The sequence below is a fragment of the Brachyistius frenatus genome, unplaced genomic scaffold (genome assembly GCF_029030835.1).
Source record: "Brachyistius frenatus isolate BFR_SWC_R1_liver_20210118 unplaced genomic scaffold, ASM2903083v1 Contig_20, whole genome shotgun sequence".
In the NCBI taxonomy this organism is placed as follows: Eukaryota; Metazoa; Chordata; class Actinopteri; family Embiotocidae; genus Brachyistius; species Brachyistius frenatus.
This window is the reverse complement of record NW_027210619.1, coordinates 1,259,272-1,281,313: the sequence shown is the minus strand read 5'-3', so window position 1 is coordinate 1,281,313 and position 22,042 is coordinate 1,259,272. Positions and strand designations below refer to the sequence as shown.

At 41.8% G+C, this 22,042-nt stretch overlaps 1 protein-coding gene across 4 annotated transcripts in view; it reads left to right on the top strand.

The window, feature by feature from the left end:
• The first annotated feature begins 409 nt into the window (after positions 1 to 409).
• The window catches only part of ephb6 (eph receptor B6), a 39,921-nt gene continuing 18,288 nt past the window's right edge, over positions 410 to 22,042 (top strand). For 3 of the 4 annotated variants that reach the window (XR_011310806.1, XM_069695708.1, XM_069695707.1), the window contains exons 1-5: positions 2,211 to 2,319; positions 12,232 to 12,296; positions 17,646 to 17,918; positions 19,547 to 19,716; positions 19,812 to 20,107. Coding sequence is in view for 3 of the 4 variants with exons in the window: in XM_069695708.1 (XP_069551809.1) it covers positions 2,262 to 2,319; positions 12,232 to 12,296; positions 17,646 to 17,918; positions 19,547 to 19,716; positions 19,812 to 20,107 (862 nt within the window). In the remaining variant the exon portion in view is untranslated. Of the gene's footprint in view, positions 550 to 2,210; positions 2,320 to 12,231; positions 12,297 to 17,645; positions 17,919 to 19,546; positions 19,717 to 19,811; positions 20,108 to 22,042 lie in introns of those variants that run through there. The other variant, XM_069695710.1, reaches the window with a different exon arrangement.

Below are 22,042 nucleotides of genomic sequence, written 5' to 3'. Positions count from 1 at the left end.
AACTGAGCAGTTATTAGTCATGTCATGAGTTTTCTAAAGTTTTGGGTCAAATTAATTTCTTATTTGAGAAGTTGTGTGCTGAAGTCTGAACAGTTAAGTCTCTTTAGCAGTGACTTGAAGAGCACTGGACCAGTTTACCTTCTGCATAGATGGGCACTATTATTAGTGTGAATGACAAAGTTTAAACAATACTAAGGTACAAAATTAAAACATATTTAAAAAGATTTTTGATCTGCATAAGCGTTGGAATTTTCCTCGAGAATTGGATGATCTTTCACTGTGCCATAATGTACAAAGGCAAAGTTCAGTTTGATGGATGGATGGCCATAATGGAAAGGATATTTACAACAGAAGTCTTATATCCTGGTTAGTAATGTTTTGTTTTTTTACAGTGGGGGCAACCTCCTCTGCTGAACGTATTGAGTCATAGGTCCTGATGACCTCATCACTGTCAGCAGCCGAGTGACTGTGGAGAAAAGACACTGCAACTGTTTCACTTGTAGTTCAACAGAAGAACATCTACTAGGGAGACACAGAGCAGCATTACAGGTAGAAAAACATCTTTAAAATGTATTATCTGACCATTTTGTTGCTTCCTTCTGTTGAGCTATACCTTAATATCAAGTGACATTTGTTTGTTTTAGTTTATTTGATGTTCTACCGCCTTGTGTAGTTCTGCTGATTTCATTACTTTCAGCTTGGTTTAAAACTTAGGCTATATCTCCTATAATGTGGGTTTTGAATAACATTTCGATTGCAAGTCCCATATGATGCCATTCTGGGCCAGCACAGGTGGGCTCCTAGAAACCTGTGAACAAACCTCCTGGGACCCATATGCCTTCCCTTGTGAGGCCTACATGCAAAATCCTAAAACTGGTTTGTTCATCCAACAGTCAAAACCCAAACATTTAGCTTACTATTACAGAGGAACAAAGGAACCAGAGGATTTTCACATTTGAGAAGCTGCAGCAAGTGAACTTTAGATGTTTTGGGTTTACAAAATGACCTAAATGATTATTTATCAAAAATAAATATTGTAATGATTCATCAACCATTAATTGACAAATCATTTCACCTCTAAAAAACTGAAATCTCCACTTATCCAGGCTGCTGGAAACAATATCTAGCTGAACAAAGACGTTTTAATTCTCCATTTCCCACTTCCTCACTTTTCCTTCTGTACCTCAGCCCCTTGGACTTTGATAAGGGGCCCCCTAGCTGGCTGGGAATGGGGCCATCTAACTGTGTCAAGCCAATACACCACATATCCCTGCAAAAGTCTATGACAGTCTGACTCAGTGCGGTGAACTGGAGCATGAAAGCCCATCAACAAGGTGCAGTAGTGCAGGCTGGCCAGCAGGGGGCGTGCATGGACCAGAAGGCGTGGTAAGCTCTGTGTGTGCGCGTGTTTTATGAGAGCGTGTCTGCATGCTGTCTGGATGAGCTGTCCTGTAAGGCGAGGAGTGTGTCTGAGAGAGAAGGGTTTTTTTTTTTTAAAGGAAGAGGGAGTGTGTAGCCACATGAAGGATGGAGAGCATCCAAAAACATATCCAAATTCTATTTATTTTCCACAAAGGTGGAACTGAGAGAGATCAAGATCAACAGGAGGGAAAAAAAAAAAAAAAAAAAGAAGTTGGGCACTTTCACATGCCACAGCTTGAAAAATGTAAGTTAGCACAGTGCCCAGACATGTGAGGGATGCCACAGTTTGAGGCACAGTCTGCCAGGCGGCGTCAGAAGAGGCTGGAACGGACGTTGTTAGACATGTCTAGACAGTTATTTTAGAGAACAGTCAAACTTGTTTATTATTTTTTTTTTCCACCTCGCTCTCTCTCTTGTTTACCCTCCCTTGCTTTCTCTTTGTCTTTGTCTCACTAAAACAAAAAAAAAAACTATTTCTCCTCTTTCTCTCCTCCTGTCTCTGTGTTTTGTTTACTTCTTTACTTGGCAGCGTACTTATTGTATGTGCTGCTCTGTAAATATTTTTCTCCTTCCCTCATCCATTCGTCAGTCCACCCTCCCCCCCATCTCACCCCCATCTCCCCCCCCCCATCCTCTCTCTCGGTCTCTCTCTCTCTCTCCCTCTCTCTCGCTCACATAAAGGGAGCAAACAGACTCCACCCCCACCTCTCGCTCTGTCACACACACTCTCACTATCTCCCCTTTTTCTCTCTCTTTCATGCTCTCTCCCTCCCTCCCTCCCTCTCTCTCTCTCTCTCTCTCTCTCTCTCTCTCTCTGTCAGTGTCATTCTGTAGTGGAGATGTGGAGTGTCTTTCTGTCTCTCTGTCTGTTTTTCCAGCCTAATTCAGCTGAGGAAGGTAAGGACGGAACTTTTACTTTTAATTATTTCACGCGAAGTCTGTGACTTCGTGCGCGTGTTTATCGCTGTGGCGTGATGGAGAGTTTGCACAGCGCTCCCATCATGAGTCCACAAGTGAAACATGGACACTTGGTATGCTTTCTGCACGAGCTCTCTAAGAATGTGACTCTGGGAATTAAGGGCACTTTGACGACGTGTGAAACTATGGCACATAAAAAGACCACGAGACAGTTCAACTCTTCCTGGATCCTCAGCGCTTCACCTGCTGTTTGGGACCCCTGAAATAATGACCACTCCCCCCCCCCCCCCCCCCCCCCCCGTTGCTCGCGAAGCCCTGTGCGTGTTGTTTGCTCTGTATTGTGTTTCGGTGCATCTGTGCTTGTAAATATGCATGCAGATCCATGTGTGTGTGTGTGTGTGTGCCACTGTAGCAGCACATCTGATAGGACTTTGTTGGCATGGAAGTGCCAGGTGTGCGCTGGGACGATCGAGCTCCCACAACAAAAGAATATGGAAATAAGGCAGAAGACAAATGAATAATAAGTTGCATAACCCATTTCTCTCTGCCTATGGAGTCGGCGACCCCCACCTCTGTGTCACTCATGATCTCACTGATGTGATAGCCAGAGACCCCCCCCCCCACCCCTCCAGTACTGTTACCAGTGCCCCCTTTTCTCAAAGGATGTTTCTCTTCTTCTCTGTTCATAACTCCTAATGCTTTGTTCAAAATATTGAAAAATTACATGTCCTGAAAAGTGTGTGTGTGTGTGTGTGTGTGTGTGTGTGTGTGTGTGTGTGTGTGTGTGTGTGTGTGTGTGTGTGTGTGTGTGTGTGTGTGTGTGTGTGTGTGTGTGTGTGTGTGTGTGTGTGAGAAAGAGAGTGAGAGAGAGAGACTGTCAGACAGTCTGAAAATGATGGATAATTAAGTGAGACTTCATCCATGAAGTGTTCTGTCAGATCAGACTGGGCTAACTTGAGAAACGTTTATGTACATTATGTGTGTGTGTGTGTGTGTGTGTCTGTGTGTGCGTGCGTGTGTGTGTGTGTGTGTGTGTGTGTGTGTGTGTGTGTGTGTGTGTGTGTGTGTGTGTGTGTGTGTGTGTGTGTGTGTGTGTGTGTGTGTGTGTGTGTGTGTGTGTGTGTGTGTGTGTGTGTGTGTGTGTGTGTGTGTGTGTGTGTGTGTGTGTGTGTGTGTGTGTGTGTGTGTGTGTGTGTGTATGTATGTGTGCGTGTAGTTATAGGTGCATACATGCCTTTGACCCAGCCTATACATAGCTCTTGCTCTTCTATCCTGTCCCCTACATTGGACAGGGTGTCAGCAGTCAGCACGCAATTACTTTCAAAGGATAAGGCTGCATGTTGCAAAGAGCTGCACCTGTTCACGCTCATCTCCCTTCAGCTTTAGTTTACTGCGAGGTGTGTGTCAGTTTTAGTCTGTAACAGAGGTAACTTATATGTCAGCCTCATGCCTCAGATTTGAGCTGTCTTTGTAACAGATGGCTTGGACTAAGATGAGACAGAATGACAGAGAGGAGAGAGGCTGCAGTGTTACTGGCCTACTGACTCTGTTCTCGCAATTGAAATAGAGCTCTTCATAATACAGCATTAACCCAATAGCACAGACGTCCCCATAAATCCACATGAATTCAAAATTGATAAATTGATGTCATGAAAGGAGGATTTGTCATCTGCCTGGGCTTTGATTGCAGTAAATGACGTCTGGACGGACTGACTGTCTATAGCTGCGCGTTAACTGATATATTTACCGCCTGGTCTTTCTATCGTTGATGGTCTGCCTACTGCTTTTGAAGTATTTGTATATATTCCCCACTAACAACCCCCTATTCTTGTTTGTTTTCACACCACAAACAAAGAAGTGTCATTTTTGGCTTAATTTTTGTGCAGCTAAGATTATAAAAGCTAGTCGTCTGCTCTTTTGCATGCAGACAAACCACAAATGGTGTGAGTGACATTTGATTTGTCACTCTCACATGCTACATGTGTAAGTGTTGATACATTCGCCTACATGTATTGTTGATGTGAGGTGTTGGTGTGAAGCCACATGGCTGGCCTCTGAATTGCTGGATCTGTCGAGGATTGCGTGTTCGCGTTGCATTAGCACACTATGCTGAAGGGGAGGCCTGCACAAGAGGCACACCTGATGCCCCCCCCTCCCCCGCTCTTCCAGCCATGGATGAGTGGAGATGCAGAGATGCTCACCGAACTATGCATTTCCAGAAATTAACCCTGTATCGTTAGTGAAATCTAATGTCATACCGTAAAAAAAAAAGTAATCTCTTCCAACTTTAACCAAAGTGTCAACAGGCTGCACAAACTGGTAAACAAATATTTCCTCACCTGTAACAACAATAATTAAAATGGAAATATTTATTTTTCAGTATAAACATTCAACCAGTCAAAAAGGTTTAGCAGGATTTTTTTCTGCTCTGGTTGAAATTAACAACAATTTACTCTTGTAGTGTACTTAAATACCATTTGGAGGTATTTTTCCTGGCGTATTTCTACTTCCTTTATACTCCATTTCAAAAGAAGATATTAACCTTTTTTTTTTTTTTTTTTTTTTTTATTTTTTTACCAACGAAGGTTGGTAAAACAAGCTTTATTTACATTTATTGCAGCCTCTAGTGGTCATAGTAATTGTGACAGGAGCACTGGAGGAAGATGGGTGATGGAGTATAAAGATTGACAATGTCCAGGTTGGTAGGAAGGTCGAGGTTGTTGGACGGATTAAACACAGGACTTTGGAGACCACTGTTCATATCCTGTGTAAAACCAAAAAGTCAAATTTAAGAAATTGTTAATGTTCTGTGGTTTAGGTTTCAGGGCATGTTGGTCCTGTAGAGCGTGCTTAAAATGCTCATATATGTTGTTTTGGGAATCACTGGAAATCAACCTGTCGTGTCATTTCGGGCTGAGGATGTGTTGACAAAATAGTAATGTGTCGTTGGGATTTCTTGTCACATTTCAGATGCCTATTGACGGCTCCACAAAAGCATCCTTCCCCCTCTAAACTTCTCCAATGGTTTCTTTTTGAACAGTTTCAGGCTCAAAGAGTTAAAAAGAGAAAAGTCTTTGTAGAAGGACTGTTTGTTCTTCTGTTCTACCACATTTCACAACACCTCAGATTTATCTTGAGACTCTTTGGACCGAGCCGTAAGAAATATCTGGTTGGGAATTACTGGCATTGCACTATTTAACATTATATAAGGTGTACAATGCAATTTACACACAGATACCTAAGTATTAAGGATCTAATAATGTAGTAATCTAATAGAGCAGTCTCTTGGATGATTTATCTTCTCATCAAGTGCTTTTATTTTGATACTTTACATGTATGTTTCTGTATTCCCACTGAAGGAAGATTTTAAGTTCTGTGTTTTTCATGATTGAGTAATAATGTCATTGTTGTACTGCTGTAATTTAGATTAAATAAATGATCTGAGTTCTTCCTCCACCACTCGTTATCTGTCATAAAAAGACCACCAGGCTTATAAACTTGGAGCCATGTTGACATTCTCACTTTAAGGTCATCTGGTCCCTCGTTCCTGCCATCACTTGTTTTAAGTGGGTTTTAATTAGGTAGATTACGCTCCTATCCTAAGTGTAACAAGCCATCCGTTCAGGACATGATAAATTAGAGAAAGCGTGATAAGAAAATAAGTGGCATGCTCGTCACAGTGGGAGTGCAGCAGAACGGATGCCACGAACAGCCCTGAAAAGCTTCCTGCTCCTCTCCCTCCTGCCTGCATGTGCATTGGGCTGCAGAAAGAGTAAAATCATATGCTGGTGTGAAGTGGAGGGTGTAGCATCCCCATCATTGACACTACAACACTTACCCATGACCAGGCTTTATTTTTAGTTCCAACACGTAATTTTTAAAAGCAACATGATTTTCTGTGGCTGTTGAGAGCGCTGTAGTGGCATTAAACCACTTTTCTTAAAATGAATCACACATCTGCCATTTGTGATATGAGAGGTTGAAGCCCTCAGGTGGCTGCGAGCCAAGACTTTCTGCTTTGAGTCAGTCAGTGTCGTGGCAGATAGCGTCACAGATAATAAGCCAGAGTTACAGAGTTAGAGCCTAAATGTAACTGGAAGAGAACGTGTGGCATGGACTGCTGTGACACTGGAATGTAGTTTCAAGTTTTGAATTTCACATTAAAGCTGCTGCTTGACAATTCAGATAGACTGAGAGCTTTAGTTTGATTGTTTACGGCTTCATAGAAATGTGACATTTACATTCCTTCTTGTTTGTGGCTGTTGTGGGTGGAGATGGTGACGGTCGTAGCAAGTTTTGCCTTTGATGGCAACTATATTTCCTCTCATGGAGAAGTCAGCGCTATTTGGAAGTGACTTTTGTATGTTTTGAGTCGTGTTTCCAAGACGTGTCTCCTCTGGCAACACTGAGGAGTATATTTTTCCACAAGATTTCAGTGAGCATGGCTTTTACTGGGCCACACAAACATCTGTCATGGTTAGAGCTGCAACGATTAATCGGGTAGTTGATTGTTTTGGCTTTTAATTGAAGAAAAAAAAAAAGATAAAATTGCCGGTTTTCAGCTTGTTAAATGTGGTTATTTTCAGGCTCCGTTGGTCCACTATGATAATAAACTAAATATATTTTGCTTGTGGACTGTTGGTCGAGACAAATCAATAAATTTCTTTGGCTTTAGGAAACACGGGTCTACATTTTCCATTCCTTTCCATTTCTTAACATTTCAAAGACCAGACAGCTAATTGATTAATCAAGGAAATAATTAACAAATTAATCAATGAAACTAATTGTTATTTACAGCACTGGTCTTGCCAGATTCAAGTCCTTCTCGGCCAAACCAAAATGTTTCTAATCTGATCATGAGTTTTAGAATTAAGACCTTTGATCAAAGGAGAGGGGAGTGAAGTGTATGAATACCTGAACATGCTAAATGAATAGTTCAAAGCTTTGGGAAAATGTTCATATCAATTTTCTTGACTAGAAATGTGAGAAAGTTGATACCACTCGCTTGTCTGTATAGCAGACATTAAAACTATAGCCTGCAGACAGCTTAGTTCAACACAAAGACTTTCCACTCTTTGTGTTGAACTTAGCTAAGGGGAAACTGCTTGCCTGGCTCTGTAACAAAATCTGCCTACCAGCACCTCTAAATCTCACCAATGAATGTGTTTAATAGTTGTTTAATCAAAAGCACATAACCCCAACACACATTTTTATATGTCAGCTTTTGTAGAAATTAAACAAGCATTATATAGAGGGCTGATTTGAGAACTTTAGAGGGGCTGGTAGGAGTATCTGGATACCATGGACAGAGCCAGGCGAGCAGTTTCCCCCGATTTCAAGTGTTTATGCTAAGTTGAGCTAAGCAGTAGCGAGAGGTTGCTTCCTCTTCAACTACCAGACATGTTATCAATCTTCTCATATAAAGGACGCTATATATTTCACACAATAACTTCGTTTCTGGGGGCCTGCCTCGGACCATTTCTGAGTCTTTCTGAAACTCTTTATCACTATTTATGTTTATATTAAGTGACCCCTGTCCCTCATGTTGACCCACATTTCACTTAACATCTGAGCGCCTGAACAACTAAAACATGTTTTTGTTCCAACAAAGTGTGTAAATGAGTATGATGATGTGCGTCTACATACCAGTCTTATCATAGAGAATGTCTGATAATGAAGGCAGCGAGTCAGTTTTTGTGAACTGTCCTGCCTGTTGCTGCCTGCACAGTGCTTCATTGCAGGCATTGCTCTGTCATCTAACCTGACTTAAGTACTGTTTGTTGCAGCTGCACTTTCATTCAGCTAAACTGTCGGAGACTTTTTGATAACTCCCTCTGACATGTGCCTGCTTATTTCTGGAATTGCGTTAATCCCCCTCCTTCCTCACTCCTCCACCCTCCTGCCTCTCTGTCTTTGCATATCACTCTCTCGCTGTGGTTGTTTGTAATGATGGTTTCGGGTAGGCCTTGTCCTCAACTGACTGTGGGTGGGAGCATCTGGAGCATATAAAAAATGGGTGGAGATGGGCGGATGAGTGGACAAAAGACAAAACACAACCTGACCACTGCTCAAAATGCTCGCAGGCACTATGGGAATTTTTTGTAACAACATGTGTTCGTGTAACTTGCTGTTACCTGTGAGCCCAGTGACTCTTTGGTGGAGCATTTATTTTGGTGTTAAAACATATTACACACTCACACCCCTCCAGTCTGCATTAATATTAACACTGTAATTCTTTGCTGAGTGTCAGGAGGGGCCCTTTTGCCTGGGAAGTGTGGTGTAAAGTAGCATACATCTGCTGTCAAAGAGGCATGACATGAACGACAGCCCTACACTTAGCGCTGGAGAGTGTCGGTGTATGCATGGCCACACAGTTAGGAAAAGTATTGGGCACAGAGAAATGGATGGAGAGAGCGTAGAGAGGGTCACTCAGATGAAGTGAACACTCCAGTGGCAGAGGGGACAGTCGTGAACTAATGCAGGTCACCTCTGCAACAAGAGAAAAGAGAATTTACACCCACATCATGAACAGAACGAGAGGGGGAAAATGTGAAAGAAACACATTTGTATGCACAAACACAATCCTATCATCCACTACTTTTGTAATCGTGCTTTTTCTACTCTAATTTTCTTTTCTCCCCTCTCTCCTCTCTGAGTATTAAAGCGCTTTCCAAACAAACAACAGATCTGACATCAATAATGGAGCAGAGCGTATCTCCTTATTTAACGAACAGGGATGCCTGCCCTGCTGTCACTTTTTAGATTAATAATATACACATGCAGAAAGGAGGAAGAGGAGGAGGAGGAGGAGAGGGACTGGGGACAAGATGGTAGAAAAGGTATCGAGTAGAGTGAGTAAAAGACCGGGAGTGGAGCAGGAAGACATGAGAGGCCAGCGTGCATTAACGCAGCACTCAAGTTCAGATTGCAGACTCAGCACTTCTCCAAACTGTCAGGGACAAACTTTGAGTGTCTCTGCCCTCAGATGGACCAATAACAGAGATGCTGGGGTGTTCTGTGTACATGAAGGGGCTGCCTGAGAGTTAAATAAAGGGGCTTTTACTGCCAAGTGGACCTGCCAGTAAATGTCCCTCTCTTTTGTTCGTGGTTGTCTCGCGCACACACACGAGTGATGGTGCCTTAGCTCAAGCTAATCCTTGAAAGGTGTGTGTAACAGTGCACTCAATGCTTATCTTAGGATGTCGTGGTGAATTATTCAACATGCTAATGTCTTGCAATGAGACATGCATGAAGCTCTTTGAACACTCCTCCATGTAATCCTCATGTACAGGTTTGTCCCGGGAAGAGCGCAGGCGACGTGAGGACCCGAGTCCCCAAGGCCCCAAGGCCCCAAGGCCCCATGACAAGAAACTAAATAGCAGAGGCATAAATATTAATGTCAATGTAGTTAGCTGTATATTATATATTCATGAATGTGCCCTGAAGCACAGGGTTAATTGAATTTGGAATGACACTTTTGCAGCATTTGTGTGTGTGTGTGTGTGTGTGTGTGTTTCTTATCTGATATAAATAGGATGGTGCGTAATGAGGTCACAATACTTGATATGTGAATGTATGCTATTCATGCATGATATGTTTATGCATAATCATAATTTGTTATTCTGACAAACGAAGGACTTTTGTTGACAAGGCACGGACACAGAGCTAATCAATAAGGAGTTTGCCTGTCATCACACACAGCTTGAAGAGTACAACATGAGTCCTGCTTAAATTGCATCGTCAAACAGAGCAGAAGAGCTGTGTCACTAATGGAAATAGTCATTCTTCTGAAAGGCTTTGGATATCCTGGCCTGGTGGATTTAGTCCTCTCCCTGTAGCTGATTTGATCCTGATCGCCTCTGTGATTCCAGACGCCAAGCTGTCCAGACATGCGCTGCACTAAAAACAAGTTTTTCTGATGCCTGTGGTTGCATGTAATCCTTAGCTGTCACAGTCCATTTGTATTCTTTCCTTGAACAATTCATATCACTCCAAATCCTGGAGGACCTCCATGGAAAATGTGTGAATTTAGTTAGATTGACCTAAAGACAAGCTAGTGGGTGAAAACAGATAGAAACACAGGAGGGGAGGGGGGGGGGGGGGGTTGTAAAGGGGAAAAAAAGAGACAGGAAATGAAGGTTTGGAGGACGGATTTGCAGAATCTCTATCTGTGAGTATAATCCTAAAAAAAAAAAAAAATCTGTTTTCAGAACAGAGAGGTGGTGATTTATATCATAAGCCACAATTGATCTTACTCTCGTATTATTCGTTTGATTCATTAAGACAGGCAGTGGGATTCAGTGTGTGCGCGGGCCTGTGTACCTCTGTGTTTGAGAGACACAGGAAGAGAGAAATAAAAATGCATCTTTCTCGCTGGGTCACTGGTGTTTTGGTGGACCAGCGTACCTTTTAAAATCCCTGTGTGCATGCTGATTATGGAGATAATATATTTCTGTTGATCTTTGTCTGGTTGTCACAGAGAGAAAAAGAGAGACTCCTTTTCTCCGGTCAACAATTGTGTGACATGAAATGGAAACGAAAGCATAAAAATTGGGTGGCGACAATGGCGAGAATGATTTATTTCTAAACAGAGGTAGAAGGCTTCAGTCACCCACAATGCTTTCTATGTGTGTATGTGTCTACAATCATTTTAGGTGGTTAGTGTTGTGCTTAATGAAATCGGGCACTGTGTGTTTCTCTTCATTAACTCCATCTGTGCAAGCATCCAAACCTGAAGTCTGATGTTTTTGCCACCTCTGTGCACACGACAAACTTTGGCCTGCGTTCAATCGGTGGCTCTCTAACAGAACTGAGCGCAGACTGTGCCAGACTGAAGGAACGGCAGCCACCACGGTTTTTGAATACTAATGTAAAATTCAAGGGCTTCAGTTTTGTGTGGGAAGCTGCCATGTGTCAGCACGCAGCACGTAGCAAGCAGCACTCAGAATTGAAGTAACTCGGTGTGTGTGTGTGTGTGTGTGTGTGTGTGTGTGTGTGTGTGTGTGTGTGTGTGTGTGTGTGTGTGTGTGTGTGTGTGTGTGATTTCTTTGCCAGCTTGCTTTTTAAAGCACTTAAACCTAAAAGCAAATTATGGCAAAATACACTCCAACATAAAAGTCATATGCTATTCTCATGCTTTCAGTCCAGATCAGAGAAAATGAGAAAATGTCTGTTAGGACCAGCAACAAAGGAGGAACACTGAGCACGTCGCCCCCCTCCTACATCAAAGTGTTGAAGGTTCCCTTTAGGCCATAGTATAAGACGCATCACCTCTCTAAGTTTCAACAAAATGTGACAGTAACTGTTATGGCCTTTTAAAGTTGAAATATTTGACCTTTAATCACAGTGCCCCATCAGGTCAATCGGTTTAATTTTTTAAACTCTAGAACATTGTGCCAAAGTGCATCATTGCTCAGAATTAGTTATTAGGTTTGACAGATGCACACAGCTGGAGCCCTCCCTGATTTTATTGCATGGGGGGAAAAAAATCAAAGAGAAATATGGAAAAAAAAACCTGGCGCACTTCCACTAACGGTAGACCAACTTCCAACTACTTGTGGTATTTAACAAAAAAACAAAAAAATGCTGATTTTAAAAGCTCCCTCAAAAAATACTTTACAGAGTTTTTCTCAGCTTCTGAATCACTAGAGCAGATCTGGGTTTTAGGTTTCGATGGCACCACAGAAGCACACAGTTTGTGGTTTTCAGTCTTTGAGAGAATATCTCATGATGACAAATTCTGTCTCGCAGTCACTTTTCTTTTTAAGCACTCACTCTATTTCTCAGTTAAACTCCTGAGCTGCAATCGATAGCCTTAAACGGAAAGCTATACACATCTTATTTGTCTGTTCTCTCATACTTTGCCTTTGTCTCTGCTTCTTCACCCCCCAGTGATGCTGCTGGACACAACAGAGTCTACCTCAGAGCTGGGCTGGACCACCTATCCAGACACAGGGGTAAGCAGGGAGCTGTCGGTCAATGTGCTTTCCAGCTGTTGGAGCATTGAAGCAGTCGTGTTGGGAGGCCGAATGTGTCACACACATGTTACACATTATGTTTTAAGTGTAGGGTGATAATCACATTGTTCGTTGGGCTTTGTGGTGTAACGCTAATTAAACACTGTGGTATGTCATACATAACATTTATTTTTCTACAGAAATGGTCATGTTAGGTAGCTGATGGTAAAAATGGTTTTAACCATGTTCATTTTTGTTATTGATTGATTTGTTGATTACTTTCTGGATTCATTATTTGGTCTATGAAAGGACAGAAAACACAAAGAAAAAGCAGCAAAGTGTCACATTTATGAACCTGTAATGACTAATGATTGATTATTAAAATGCCAATTGCTAAGGTTAGTAATTGAAGTTTTAGAACACGTTTAGAAATGATTATATTCAATTATTTGTTTCATCATGGCTAAAAGTCATGTATGTCATTATTCTGACATATACAAATATAAATATAGATATAAGATAATATATAAATGTAGATAATGTATGTCTCGGAAAACATACTCATAGAGGAAGTATACCTATTTCTATGCTCCTAAACTGATCACATTTGACCATAATGATTAATTTTACTCATTGTATTAAGAAAACAATAAACAATATTAAATTTAAGGTCACCCTTGCCTGGTACTGTAAATCCATGTGTACAGTCCACTTTATAATGAACATGCAAGATTAACCATAGAAATTCACTATGAATACCATAGCAATCCCACTTTACACCCAGTGGCTCAAAATATGAGCAGATGATTTAAGCACCCAAGCCCAAACACAATAGCTTTTTACTTTATAATTTTCTGTTAGATTTCCATTAAACAAACATGTTTGCCTTGAGATTTTTATACTGTGCTCTATAGAGCTGATGATCAGTTTGTCAGCTCACATGTGCCCAGGCACATTGCATTTCTTACAGTGTTCACATGTTCACACGTGGAAATCAAGCATGAGTATTGTAGTATCAGCTTTGCTTGCTGACACATTTTCCAATGTTACATTGATTACTATGATTGAAGTACACAGCAGGCTTCCACAATAATTTTGCTATTTCCACCGTACACTTCTCTTTTCTTCAGTGTGTGGCATTTTACAGCTGTTATAGATTACCAACTAAAGATTTGGAATAAGGTTATAAATGCTTATCTAATGTTTAGTTATGGTTTAAGTTCAGGGTCATTATCTTCCTGAATGGTTGGCAACTGACTTTGATTGGTGATGCTTCAGGTGAGTTGCACACAGCCTTAGATTGAGCAAGGCCTCACCTTGCCTTTAAGGCAACCTTGAGGGCTTAAATGCCACTCATTCTTTTTTTTCTATTGCTCTCTACTGTGTGTCTTCATCCATGGTGAAATTGCTCAGATTGAACCATAGATCTCCCATTCTTGAGCTGCTTTTTATTTAAGGTTGTCACATTGCCTTGAGCTGTGTAAATATGTGTGTGTGTGTGTGTGTGTGTGTGTGTGTGTGTGTGTGTGTGTGTGTGTGTGTGTGTGTGTGTGTGTGTGTGTGTGTGTGTGTGTGTGTGTGTGTGTGTGTGTGTGTGTGTGTGTGTGTGTGTGTGTGTAGGAGGGAGAGGGGGGGGGTCTGATTGTTATGTGTGTGTACTTGCGTGACTGTGCTAAGGTCAACTCTTGGGTCAGTTAAATTCACTGATCTGTGAGTGATTATGGCTCAGTTCTAATATGGCTCATAATTACACACATTCATCGTCTTCATTGTCACTACCGTTGAGATGATCAGTCAAACTACATTTGAGAAACTGTAAGACAGTACATCTACATATACTTTTTACTGTAGAGGCAAGTCCTGTGTCAATTAGTCATCCAGTTCAGGACAATACTACGATTAGACTTTATTCAAAACGGCCAACATGTTCAAACATCTGATGTATTCATTTAAAGCATCATACTGTGTATTAAATACAGTCACAACTAGCTGAACGCTTCATATATACCTGTTACGTCTGGCAAATAAGTGAAACTACTGTACAGAATACTGTACAGTAGTCTCTAATCAACATCTGGCAGGCACACACACTCACAAGGAGCCTTTTATCTCACTTTACACTCAACTTTAGCTTTATACTCTGTCATTATCACCCGAGTCTGGCCTCCAGTGTCGGGGAGTAATTGTACATGATGTTTGATTAATTAGGGCCTCGTGTGTTAGGATTTTGTGAACCATGATGGCAGTTGCTAATAAGAGGCCACCCATTTCTCTGTGAGGGAGTAGGTATGCGTGTGTGTGCGTGCGTGTGTGCGTGCGTGCATGCGTGCCTGCGTGCGTGTGTGTGTTCATGAGCAAGTCAAGCATTTGCATGATTTTTTTTTTTTTTCCCTTTATGGTCCCTGGATGAGAAGTGCTTCTGAGATGGAGATATGGTTATTTGACCCGGGGCATCGAGCTGAGAGAAGTAGAAAGACAGACCAAGAGAGGGGGAGAGAACGAAGGATTGTGTGTGTGTGTGTGTGTGTGTGTGTGTGTGTGTGTGTGTGTGTGTGTGTGTGTGTGTGTGTGTGTGTGTGTGTGTGTGTGTGTGTGTGTGTGTGTGTGTGTGTGTGTGTGTGAGAGCGTGCGCGCGCCTGTTCTTATTTTTAACCCTTTCCCCACTTTTCCCCGTCACGTCCCATCTTTTTTCGTTTGCTTTAGGGTCAGTGGATATTCTTTACTGCACGCTCTCCTTCTTCTTCTTTTTTTTTTCTTTCTTACCAGCCTTTCCTTTATTATAATGTCCTGACAAGGCTCTTTGTCTCTGCTTCCTTCTCTTCCTCTTTTAATCTTTTCTCCCTTTGCCCCTCACAGTCCCAGAGCCACTTGGCCTCAGATTCTTCCTTTTATCCCCCAACTCTGTCTCCACTCCCTTATTTCCCTTCAGTGTCAAAGCAGCAGACACTACATTTCTTAATGTAGTCTTTGCATTCTCCCTTTGTGTGTGTGTGTGTGTGTGTGTGTGCATACAGTATGTCTTGGAGTATATGTGTGTTCCTTCCCCTGCTTCCAAGTGTTTGTGTGTGTGTCCATGGTTGTGTCTGAGGCCCTTCCCCTCCCTGTCCTCTGTCACTGGAGAGATTGCGTGGCTCTCTGGCATTTCGGTTTGAATTAAATCATGAAAATGAGTTGTCCCTATTTCTTTTTTTCTTTCCTTCTTTCCATGCTTCATCCACCCCTCTTTCCCAATCTGGCCTGTTTTTTTTCTTTCTTTCTTCCTTCATAAGGGAGGGAGAAAACGAGACGAAAGAGGGGGGAGGGGAGGATGAGCTGGGGGTTTAGGGTCAGAAAACAAATGATAGCCGTGTTTTTTTTTTTCTTTAAAAGCAGAGAAGCATTCTGCACACAATGCCACACACGAATACTGGTGGCAACCCTCTCTACCTGAAAGTCCTTTTTACTTCCACCTCACTCTGCCACGCAAACAGACACACACACAGACTCTTCCTCCGTTTACTATTTTCTAACTTTTCTCTCACCACCCTCACCATCCCTCTTCCCCACCATGTGCTCTCTGTTGTCCCCTCCATCCGATTTCCCTCATTCCCATGTCTGACAGAGTGAATCACAGCCTGGGAGAGAAAAAAGTGTCCTTTCACTCCATTAGACTGACAGCGCCTCAGACTCTTTCTATCTGCTCACTGATCTTATCATTATTCCAATTGGACCAAATATGAAGGCACTCTCCCATGTGTGATGCTACAAAGATATCCATTCTTTCTGGCTGTTAGCACCACACAGAGAAAGAGACACAAGCATAAAGAGATACACTAACATGCACAAACACTGTATCACACACGCTAAATGCAGCTTGATAGGGTGTCAGGACCTTTTGTCCTCTTGCCATTGTTATAGAGTGCATAATGGTGATGAGACCTAATACATAATTCCTCTGTGTTACACCAGAAAAGGCCCTGCTTGTCACTCAAGGCTACACAGGCTTAAGGCAGAACCGTTTCATCCTTGGTGGCATCATACTGTATAATTGGTGAAACTAAACCTTGCGCCTGCATTTACATTTTGTCTCATCCGACAGAGTCTCATCCAGAGCCATGTCTCAGAGCCGCTCAGTTTCCTTCACAACTCACATCTTGTACTTTAACCCATTTGTGCATCTGCAAGTATTCAGCTTCTCTAAAACACAACAAAATCTGCTAATTTTATTGCGCAACAGCTGCCATAAGTCGGACACACCCGCTGCCACCTGTCACAAGTGAACAATGGCACGCACGCAGATCCCACACCAGTGCAGGAGGAAAACCCAAGCACATGTCACTGTATAAAGCAGCTCTATTGTTATTATAAAGCAGTATTATACTTTAGCAACTTATTCAATTACAAAATGCCAACTTAATTATTTTCTCTCTTACGTCCGACTGTTTTTCTCTGATATTCCAGCCTCCATCCTGATATAATGAACAGAAATGGAATTTTGTTCATTGTGTTCAAAGTTTCCAAGAATGCTTTTAAGAAATTCAACATCATCTTGTCTTTTCAGAAGTGACCTTGCCTCTGTATTTTTTTTACTGAGGAAATAGTCTTTTTGAAAACCATTGACATCATCTTCTGTGGATTATCAACCAAAATCAGGACATGTTTTTTAACAGACATTGATATTGAAATTTTGTAAGCATCAGGTATGGTAGTGTCAATGGTCATTACATTGATCTGGGCGGTAATATCTCAACAGCTTTTGTTCAGATTGACATGAATGTTTTTACAGACATCCGAGGATCACATATCCAGTGAAATATCGTAATATCTACTAGGTGGATTGGCAGAAAATTTTGTACAAAAATCAGCGGTTCCCAGAGGATCTATACCAGTGTCTTTGGTGATTTCCTGTCTTTTCCAAACTAAAAAAGCAAAAACTCAAAGGTTTTAGCACCGGTGAGAATATGCAGCATATAATTACAATTTTGTCTGCAACACTTGAAGTGTGTTCTGTGCTGTAAATGAAAGGCTCGAGTGGTTTAATGACATGCTGGTTTTATAGTCATTGATTACTTAATTAGACAGTGGAGAGTCTATTGTAGAGTACCAGGATATACAGACAACCCACGTCACTGAGGACAGTAAACAAAAGCTTTTCAATTATGGATTTAATACTAATGTGCGTTATATCAAAACAAAACAGAAGCTCTATCCTCATCATCTCAAGTATGAGGATGATTCATAACTATGGACAAACCATAAACATACTGGGGTTTTAACAGTTTATAGCAGAGTGTCCTTGCTCAAGATCTTGTTTCTCATTAGCTGAATTCAGTTTAAAGGAATTCATAATATTGTTTCTGTCTCTCTCAGTGGGATGAGGTCAGCGTCCTGGACGACCGGGGGAACCTCATACGAACCTTTGAGGTCTGCAATGTCAACCAAAATCCCCGTCTGCAGGACAACTGGTTGGCTACGCCTTTCCTGTACCGTCACTCAGCTCCACGAGTGTTTGTCACGTTGCATTTTTCAGTGCGTGACTGCGCCAGCCTACGTTCACCATCACCCACTTGCCGAGAGACGCTCACCCTGTACTACAAACAGGCCGACTCCCAGAGAGAGCTGGAGAGGACCTGGGTAGCTGAGGTGAGGTTAAACATTAGATGCTCTGCATTATAATTCCAATTTCTAAATTGTATTGTAAGTGTTCTGTCACTTTAAAGCAATGTCAACACACATCCGTTTTCATTTTAAAACTGTGTTTAAAATGTAGGGTTGATAACGCCACGGGTTACAGGAATTGTTGCAAATTAGAACTAGAACCTATTAACGTGGCTGTATTCGTGATGGTACATGAACGTGCCACGTAGGCTGATACAAAAGAAACGTTTTCTCGGCGGCAATCTGATGGCTGAGTGGTTAGGATGCATACTACATTGGCTAAATTGCCCTTAACAGCAGAAGTATCCTATCTACTGTTTTTTTGTTTTTTTTGTTTGTTTGTCTTGTTTGGTTTTTATGGGGTCTGCTCAACATACTCAAAGACTAAACAGACAAGATCATTAGAAATTTAATGGAGCGGTTTGTTCGATTTTGTTGCATCTAGTGGTGAGAATGCAGAGCGCAACCAGCTGAACACCCCTCGCCTCACCTTCCCCTGCCAAGCGTGTAAGAGAATCTATATTGGCTGGGAAACTGGCACAAAACACAAGTCTCTCTCTGGAGCCAGTGTTTAGTTTGTCCCTTCTGGTCTACTGTAGAAACTTGGCAATGCAACATGGCGGGCTCCCTAGAAGAGGACCATCTTCTTATGCAGATTTGAAGGCCTCATTCTAGGGTAATAAAAACACAACAATTCTTAATTTCAGGTGATAATACGAAAATGAAAACATATTTATGAATATTATATTATATTTTTGCCAATATTTCAATAAGCAGCATTAGTGATTCATAGTTGTTCAGCTATCATCACCCCATGACACGGAGGAACCTCCCTGATTATTGATGGCATCCTTAGACCATACTAGTGAGAAGCACAATCTACACTGTGGTCTTAATAAATGTCACTTCAGTCCCACTAATAACATCTTTAAGACTTAAAATGACCATTTTACTCTTATTGCAGTATTAATTATATATATTATCAAGACTTTCGCTATCCACACGTTTTATTTATTTAAGTATTTAGTTTTGTTGTGGGTTTTTTAATGAATTTTTTTTTCTTAGGCTTTTTGAACTACTGAGTCTGAATTGCCTGAGCAACATGAGCAGTCACAGTCACAGTGGGAGGGATGTGGTATTTGTATAGATGAATGCGTTTCTCCTGAGGGAAGTGAAATGCTTTTTAAAAATGCAAATCAAAGCCTGATGAAGAATCAGGAGAGTCAAAGAGGAGCAGGAAGCAGTGCAGCGCAGAAAGTCTTGAAAACAAACCCCCAATGGGATCTGTGCAGATCTAAGTCAACGTTTACATTTCTCACTAAACTACTTCATAATATAAATATATGCCTGGGGAAAAAAATACAGCACAACTCTCAGCTTGTCTCTTATCTTGCCATTACCCCCTTATTTCAGTGTTTTTATTCCTTTTGATTTACTCTACCGTATGTTTCCAGTCGTTATTCTTCTGTCAACCACTTTATTTTATAGTCCACAATTTTATTCTTTGCTTCTTTCCTTCCTGTCAACCACACTCTCTCCGTGCTATTTTGTTTTCTCTTGACCACTCATTATCTTTTCCTCCTCTGTCTCCTGTCCACTCTTTGTTTCTTCAGCCATCTAGTGGGGAGAAGGATACTAGGGAGGGTTGGGTGAAGATCGACACCATTGCAGCTGACAAGAGTTTTTCCAAGGTGGAGCCCAGTTTACCTCACAAGTATCAACCCAACAGATACAGCCGTATCAACGTTAAGACTCGCAGCTTTGCCCCACTCACACGCAATGGGTAATCATCACTGTACTCCACTTTGTCTGTGTCGTTTACTAGCATCATTGCTCCCTATGGATGTTCTCCATCTTCATATCTGACCCTTGTTTCAGGTTCGTCTTGGCCATCGTTGACAGTGGAGCTTGTGTTTCTGTCATGGGTGTATCTATCTTCTACCGGCGTTGTCCAGCCACCAGCCTCTACTTGGCATCCTACCCAGCGACTCCCTCGGGTGCAGAGCCAACTGCCTTAGTGCCTGTGAGCGGAACATGTGTCCCCCACAGTAAAGCACAGGGAGGCACGCCCCCTCGCATGCACTGCAATGCTGAAGGAGAATGGATGGTGCCTGTCGGAGGATGTGTCTGTGACGAAGGCTATGAGCCAAACCTCAATGGATCTGCCTGCTTGGGTGAGTTGAGGAAACACTGACAGTAAACTGATCAGGTTGATTCCTATGGAGAGAGATTAAAAACATCTCTGCTTCATTGATGCACAGTTTAGTTGTACACTTACTGTGAATGTGTGGGGAGCTGTGGGAGACAGATTAAAAAGGAGTGGTCCTAAGAGCTGCAGCAGAAGCCAGGATATCCTTTTAGTCTTTTTGAATGGGCAAAGCACATGTATTAGAGTAATAGTTTGTGGCATTTTGGGTAATTCTCTTATTTGAATCTCTGCTGGTTGCCCGGCAAGACTCCGGGAGGTTACCGCATCTGGCTAAAAAACACCACATCATAACAACACAGATGAAACAAACAGGATATAATGTGTTAATTAAAGAGTTTACAGGTGCTGGTTGACAGATTTCTTTTACCTTTGAACAGAGCCATGCCAGCGGTTTTCCCCTGTTTCCAGTCAGTCAGTGCTTAAGTAAGTTTGGTGGTTATCATCAGATATAGCTCTCAACCAGAGTATAAAAAGTGAGGCAAGATGGTGCCGCCTTCATTCCAATGTAAGTTGCTCACTGGGCACATATCAACTAAGTTTTTCTGACTCACTTTGGCTTATTGAGTCTATCTGGCTCAGTTAGTCTGCCTGCTGGCTTCTCCCACTCATGAATAGCTTGAAAAAAAAACTTTTCAAAATTCTATTTGATCAAATGCTTTCTTTTGTAATGATTATATTAAAAAAAAAATCCTTTTTGGATCAGTGTACATTTTATATGACCTAAAATACCGACAAGGACTTCTCGAACAAAATCGCCTCACAACTCAGAGCTGTTCCTGGGGATTTGAAGGCCAAAGAATCTGCATCCTTACAGGCCTATAATGCACCTTAATATAGTGTCTGTAGCATCTTTTGATTAGAGCACCCCTTTCTAGTAAATTCTCACATCAAACTCCATGTTCAACATTTTCTGTCAAAAAATTGACGTCTCCTGTTACCACTCATGACATCACTAGGGTTATTTTTATTGGCTTGATAAAACATTGTACCGTTCTCTGAATAATGCTACCCGTTACCAGTAAGCTAAATGTGCTAGTTAAAATTGTGGAGAAATATGAATTTACCCTTGAAATGCTTCCAAAAGTGTTCAGGACTTCTTTCAAGTGAACTCATTTGAACTAAACTGCCAATCTGTCAACTTTTTGGGCAAGTCTTGACTTCCTGTCAGTTCTCTTCTTGGTATTTTCTGAGATGCAAAGCCTCTGGATCAATACTAGAAGGAGCTGCTATCGCTCTGATGTGGTTGATGTGTGTTTGAGACCAGAAGGAATTGAGGGCGGGGGGATCAGGTCAGGCAGAGATGAGAAGGGGAAAGACAGTATTGTATCCATGCAGTGCACAAATGCTCTGCACATATTGTCTGTCATTACTAGAGTTTTACTGACATATTTCCTCGAAATATATAGAAAATGTTGAGCCAGAGGTGCTCCTGTAATGTATATTAATAAATTATTGCTGAAGTGGTATTAATGAAATTAAGTGAGAGGAGAGGATTTACATATGTAAAAGAGCAGCTGAGAGCCAGACATATAGGTCAGCAATTGCAAAACTGGTAAAAAAAAAACCAAACAAAAAAAACAGTCAAAAAGCATTCGCACTTCTCAAAGTGGGTGCAAGCGGAGGGGGAAAAATTCGAGAGATGTGCAGACGGACAGGGAGGGATATAGGAAGAGAGCAGGGAGAGGGAGAGAGCCATAGTGAGAGGGATGTGACACATTTAGGTCATGGCGATGTAATGGCCACTCGTCTGTGAGCAAGTGACAGAAACCGCAGGGGGAGAGGGGGGGAGTGGAGGGAAAATAGGGGGAGATAGAGGGAGAGTGAAAGATAGGAGGATGCAAGTTAATGACTTAAAGAACTGAGCAAGCAAAAAATTCTGTGGGCATGAAGGGAAAAGAGT